General features: G+C 40.4%; 1 protein-coding gene across 1 annotated transcript in view; it reads left to right on the top strand.

The window, feature by feature from the left end:
• The window catches only part of LOC115365147 (zinc finger protein 558-like), a 2334-nt gene extending 970 nt beyond the window's left edge, over window positions 1-1364 (top strand). Inside the window, exon 2 of the mRNA XM_030059974.1 lies at window positions 170-1364. Within this exon, the coding sequence (XP_029915834.1) occupies window positions 170-1218 (1049 nt within the window). The 3' untranslated portion in view covers window positions 1219-1364. The remainder of the gene's footprint in view (window positions 1-169) is intronic.
• The last annotated feature ends 5508 nt before the right edge of the window (window positions 1365-6872 follow it).

The following is a 6872-nucleotide window of genomic DNA, read 5'->3' on the forward strand; positions in this document are numbered from 1 at the left end:
GCATAGTACATAATATAAGACACAATAATGGAAGAATAACATGTCACTATGACATTTTAGGTTGCTTTTTCCTTTAATTTGTCACCTGTCTGTGTGTTCATATTTAGCTGATCAAGAGTCTGGTTTTTCTACCACAATATTAAGAGTACTTTCCTTGTTCTTGCCCCAGATCACCATCAGCCCGCTGTGTATAAGGAGGAGCTTCTCCCTGAGCAGCAGCAAGAGAGCGACTCCAGTCTGGGTCAGGAGGTCCCAGAGCCGTCACAGATTAAAAGGGAACAGGAGGAACTCTGCAGCAGTTGCGAGGGAGAGGAACCATTAGTGCAGGAGGAGGAGGAAGGGGATGTCTTCAAGTTGATTCGTACTAGTGAGGGAAGTGACCACTGTGACCATCGGTCTCTGCACTCAGATCTTTACCAGACTCAGAGTGCAGAAGAAGAAGAGCCTGTAGGCAATGTCTCGTTTAAATTGATTCAATCTGAAGCTGAGAGCGACAACAGTGACAGTCAGCTTTGTTCTCACAGCCATCATGCAGCTGAGGGTGAAGGTTACAACCCATCCAGCTGTGGGACCACAGGATCGACTCGGAGTACTGAACCAAAACAACAAGACAGACTGCACAAGCATGACAGCTGCAGTAAAGAGATTCCTGACTTGAAGAAATTAAAAACTCATCTGAGAGCCCACACCGGCAAACAGCTCCTCAGATGTGGCACTTGTGGGAAAGTGTTTAACTTCATGTGTGAATTGACAAGACACATGAGGACTCACACGGGGGAAAGGCCTTTCAGATGCACAGTTTGCGGCAAAGGATTCAGCTGTCAGTCAACCGTCAATGAGCATTTCAGGATCCACACAGGCGAGAAACCGTACAGCTGCATCCACTGTGGGAAGGACTTCACCTTTCGATCAGTTCTCACAGAGCATCTCCGAGTGCACACGAGGGAGAGGCCTTACAGTTGTGTGTTTTGCGGGAGACGATTTACTTCCAGCTCCAAGTTGACAGTACACACCAGGACCCACACGAGGGAAAAGCCTTATAAATGCAGCACCTGTGGGAAGGTTTTTGCTCAAAACACACACCTGAAAAGACACATGCTGACACATACACAAGAGAGACCATACAAATGCACAAGGTGTGACCACAGATTTAATCAGCGCTCAAATCTGAAGAAACATATGACTGTCCATATTGGTGCTGCTGGTACCAGTACTTAAACTGTGCCTCAATTCTTTATAGACAATGTGGAACTGAACTAGAGGTGTCCCAGAATCTCAGATGCAGTAAGGATGTTATGGTGATGTGGTGATGCTTGTAAAGTTTTTAAGTGTCAGTTGGGTTTCCATCCAAATATATTGAAATTTTTGAGCGAATTTTGTCAAAATGCTAACTTCGTACCGAACCATCCTAAATAAGGAATAAGAGACTAATAATAATAATAATAATAATAATAATAATAATAAGACTGTAGCATAGAAGTGTGACGTGGTATCCGGTCTAGTCATCGTTTATTCGCAAAAGCTCCCTGCGTTCCAATACTCATACTACCATACTATTTAGTAGGGGAAAAAAAGAATTAGCATGCATATTACATACTAAATTACATACTTTGTAAGGGCAGCTGCAGTACATACTAAAAGTAAAAAGTATAAGTATGTGATTTGGGACGCAGAGCCTGTTTCCACAGCAAAAAGTCGCATTTTCTTTTATCGATACGCTGAGAAATCCACCCCCTCCAAGCGTAAAAACTTTTTTGCGAATTCTCGGCCGTTTTTTCGAATTTCTGGCGTTTCCATCCAAGTTTTTTTTTTTTTTTTTTTTCGCAATTTCTGAAAATGCTAATAAAAATAGGTGGATGAAAACCCAGTGTCGAGACTGCCTTTCTAAGTCACTAATTAAATCACAGGAAGTCAGAAGTCAGAAATTTTACATCATTGCAAAGCTGACAAGAGTTGTTGTAACTTAAAGTTTTTATTTCATGAAATGCAGCCAAAATTTTGGAATTTCCCCTTGTGGGATTAATAAAGTGTACTTAAAGTGTACTTACAAAAAAAAATGTCATTATAAAATTTGTCATTTTTCTGACAATTTGTCTCTGATTAATATGTTGTGACTATTTGCCATTAAAAACATCAATAAAAGTAAAACCTAGTCTATTCAGTCTCAGTCTTCAGGACTTTAGCTTCATATTTGGTGATACTCTGATTCAGTGCCAAGAAATATTGAGAACAAAGCTTCACAAATGCACTTTCCTAATTTAATGAGAGTATTACTGTTAGTACATTTGTGGTTATTGTAAACAAAAGTGACTCAGCAGTTCAGCTGGAGGGACATTTATCATTCACAAATGCAGAAAGGACAAACCTTGTGCTAAATTGTGTTTGCACAATTTTAGATATTAGACACGGTAAAACTGCAAAAAACATGATCACTTTTGGTTAAAATTAAGTGCAATTAATCCACATTAATTTTAGCGTGATATATACATTTTTTACATGAACCATCATGTCTTAGTCCATCGTGGGACTAAGGACCAGGATGCACCATTTTATATATTTCTCTCTGTTTCCTGCTGTAGAGCTGGTTTTAATTTTTTAAACATGTTAAAAACGTCACATTTATATGTTGTAGTGAATGGAATAGCTATAGCTGCTAGATAGCAGGACATAGAGGCAGTTGCCTACTCTGTAGAGTGCAGATTTATTCGCTACACTGCAGCCTACAGACTTCCCTGGAGGTTGAAGCATTCCTGACAAAACACCGAAACAGGGTGGCCAACCCAATGACTGAACTTAACTTCTACATGGTCAGAACTTGGCGATTATCGCTCATATCTCAGCATCTCTCTGTCTCTCTATGCCACGCCTTTTTACCTCACGTTCTCAGTTTCCATATCTCTCAAGACCCAGTTCCCCACCCTCAGTACAGGTGGCCACCTCTTTGCTTTAAATGTAGGCAACAACAATAGTCTCCTATTTCCCCCTTCCACAAAGTTCAAACAAGCATTACGCAAACAGTGTTGTCTTGGATGCTGGATCCTTCCACTCCCAGCTGCAGCCCTGACCCCACATGGGACAACTGCCCCAACAGGTGTGACTTGAGCGTGGTTTGGCTGATGCCCAACAGAGCCTTGCAGCTCCATCAGAGAGTGCGGGGAGATGGCGGGACCCCCGCTCTGATGACACTGGTCCAGGCACAGTCAGGTTGTTTTGCAGATCCTGGTAGGTGGCCAAACAGTCTCGGTGCAATGCCACAGCTTGTCCCTGTCCAGTCAGCCTCTGTCTATAGACTGCTTCCCCAACTCTCTACAAAACACACTGCGTCCCCATCCAGTCACTTTGCAGTTTTGATGACAATCCCTTGGTCCTGTTCGGTGCATCGACACAAACTAGAGCCCCTGTGATGAAATGAGCCACTTTGGAAAGTTGGTCAAAATCCAGTTTCTGTCCTGTTCCTACAGCTTGGGTTTGTTTTCTTGCAAATGCATGTGGACTGTCCTGTCTGTCTCAAAAACAGGATTCATACCTGTCACTGTCGGGTTGGGCAGGTGTGACATGAGGCTTTTGTATAGAGGGCTCTTTGCACTTTTCCATAAACAGTTGGGACTCAAGGTTTCTGCTGTGGTCAGAATGAAATTCACGTGGCTGCGTAGTCTGTTGGCTTTTATGTTTCATGTGTTTCAAAGATTTAAAAAATTGTCAGTCACATGATGGTTAACCAGTCACGTGTGTAAGCCAGTTTGGGAAGCCTTTCCTGTGGTATAACACCGTAGATATGCTGGCAGAAATACACAAATATGTGTTTGTGTTTTATGTTTCTACTTCTCAACACATTCAGATGTAACTTGACCAACTGAGCAATAAACCACAGAGATATACTCTGAAAACCACACCCAAGGAAATGTGTGTGTGTGTGTGTGTAGTTTTCAGAGGTCTTGTACTGGACTACAGTATTGATAGGTGTTTCTAATTTTTTGTCCTCCCTATTTACATACAATGAGGAGGACAGAATAGTGGAAACACCTCTCAATAAAATGCAGTCCAGTCCAACAGCAGCACTAACTATGAACTCAATGGCAAACACAGAACTGAATGAACACCTTTATTACTGTGACAAAAAGAAAACCTGAGCATTATAGGCATCAGAAAAAATAATCTGTATGGCAGAAGAGTTGTATTGGATTGTATTAGATTGTGCAGGTGGACGTAATGAAGTGGCCAGTGAGTCAGTGTGTGTTAGGTGTGCATGCGTGGATAGCACAATGATTGTCAGTGTGAAGTCGTTTTTATTTATACAGCACATTTAAAAACAGCAAAAGTTGCCCAAAAGTTCTTTACAGTCAAATGTGCAAAATTAAAAGAGTAATACCTTTTAATGCCAAGTGTAAAATAGAAAACACATTAGGGTCAAATCAAAGAATAAAATATGAATAAATTAATTGAATGAAATATTGAAGTAGGGTCAAATCAAAGAATAAAATATGAATAAATTATAAATTAAGAATGGACTTGACAAAAAACAAACAAACAAACATGGTAGCCCCATGTTGTTGTTTTTTTTTTTGTCAAACTATATAGCTCATGCTTTGGTTTTCAGGCCACTGTGCACTTCAACCAGTATTAAATCTGGAGAGTACAGATGCATCTCAAAAAAATTAAATATCATGGAAAAGTTTTTTTTTTTTTGTTTGTTTGTTTGTTTTTGTTTTTCGATAATTTAATTCAAAATGTGAAACTTTCATATATTTTAGTTTCGTAACAGTGAAATATCTCAATTCTTTTTGTATTAATTTTGATGATTATGACTTACAGTTCATGAAAATCAAAACTGCAGTATCTCAAAATATTAAAATATTAGAAAAAAACAATCAAAAAAGGATTTATAAGACAGAAATGACGGCCTTTCTGAAGAAATACTGTATGTTCCTTTATGCACTCAGTCATGGGCGTAGCCAGAAATTTTTCACTGCAGTTGCTTAGTAGTTGTTATAAAACGGGTGCTTCCCATCCTTAAATGTGATTGGCTGAGCCGCTAAGCCACGTTCTATGCCGATGTAAAACCAGCGTAACCCACTGCATTCTGAGGCAGACCGCAGCACAGAATATCCCAGCGCCAGTGTAAACAGACATCGCGTTGCCTGGCAACCAACTACTGTGCGCTCAACTTGATCGTTAGGCTACATTTGGAACTTAATCGTTACATTTGTTGCGAGAAATGAAGTGGCGACTGTGAAACAAACCGTGGTCTGCTCGCTGCTTTCAGAGCTGGTGTGAGGAGAAGAAAGTGACTGTTGATTTTCACCCGATCTCAGCGTCTGTGTTGCTTAGCAACCATTCTGTCCACTATCTTGCTGGATTATACACTATTGCTTGGTGGAGGAGTAAGTAGTTCTCTATTAATTATTTTGTTGTTGCATTATTCCCAATAAAATGTCTTCAGGTTGACTCCTGCTAGTGATGGAAGTGACCACAGTGCCCATCAGTCTCAGCATTCAGAGCTTTGCCAGATTTGGAGTGCAGAAGAAGAAGAGAGTTGTTAAAAGTCCACAGTTTCGCGTCTCATATCTGCATTCTGTTTTGTCCTGCCCACAAACCTGAATATACAACACACAATACATCTATAGCAGTGAGCTTTTCTCTGTTCCTGTTACCCCGCACCTGCCTAAGGTAGTCTGTATCCTCATGTCCAGCTGTGATTGGACATTGGCCGACAGTGGGCGGAGCCAGATTATTGTGTCGAATGCTTTAAAAAATCTAAGAATAAAATAAAACCCTCTTCTTATCAATCAGTGTCTTTATTGCCCCCAATTGCCCACGATGGGGCAATTAGTATCGTGATGCCAGTCGCTGCGTACGTATGCGCCCAAAATCTTGCTAGTAGGCCTATAGTTAAATGACTGTATTCCAGTAAGTCAAGCACAGGCCGTAGGCTATGTTATTATGAATTGATCGTCCTTTCATAAAACCAGATTGTGTGTCTGAGATGATTTGTGTGATGACAGATTTCAGCCTGTTAGCATATATAGGCCTATGGGTTAAAATTGTGTAATCATTATTGAGCAATGTTATAGGTCTAAGACTGTTTACACAAGTTTAGGATTTTTGACAGGTTTAGGGAGGAGTGTGATTAATCCCTGCTTCATAGTAGTTGGAAGAATGTGGGATTTAAATATTTCTTTAAACATTTGGAAAATAAGGTTTTTAGGATGTTCCCAGAAGTGCCATCTTATCCTGGACATTTGTCCAGCGCTAAGCATTTCATAGCCTTTTCCACTTCTTCCATATTGATATTTGCCTCACAAAAGCTTTTGAAACGCTCATCAGTCCTGGGGATGCAATCCTTAACATGCTCAAAGAGATCGGCATCTGTGGATCCGTCTATTAGTAATGCTCTTAATGCATTCCGTGGCTGTCTCAAATATGCTCTCCCCTTCTTCTATCCACTTCGCTCTCCATCTAATATATGCACCATTGGCTTTGGAAATGTAAATGTTATCTAATGAGGACTGCAAAATTAAAAGCTTTTGTTGGTCGTTCTCATTTAGAGAGGGTTTATTACATATACTGTTTATTTCTTGAATGATTTCCAGGCCAGTTTGGGGAACTGACAAAGTTAATTCACCAGTCGGAGCGTTTGTGGGGAGAGGGAGACAGTGTGGGAAATATGAGGAAGAAAGAAGGAAAATGATGACAGGGCTTCACAAGATGGGAAGGTTGGAAACAAACATGAATGATTTGATTGAGAGTATGGAAGGAGAAGAGGGTAGAGGGATGGTATTTGAGTTCCTAAAAGAGATCGGATTAATAAGATTGTGAAGACGAAGAAATATTGAATAAGTACAGTAGGAGGCAGTAATGCAACACAAGCATGC

The sequence above is a fragment of the Myripristis murdjan genome, chromosome 9, assembly GCF_902150065.1.
Source record: "Myripristis murdjan chromosome 9, fMyrMur1.1, whole genome shotgun sequence".
Lineage (NCBI taxonomy): Eukaryota > Metazoa > Chordata > Actinopteri > Holocentriformes > Holocentridae > Myripristis > Myripristis murdjan.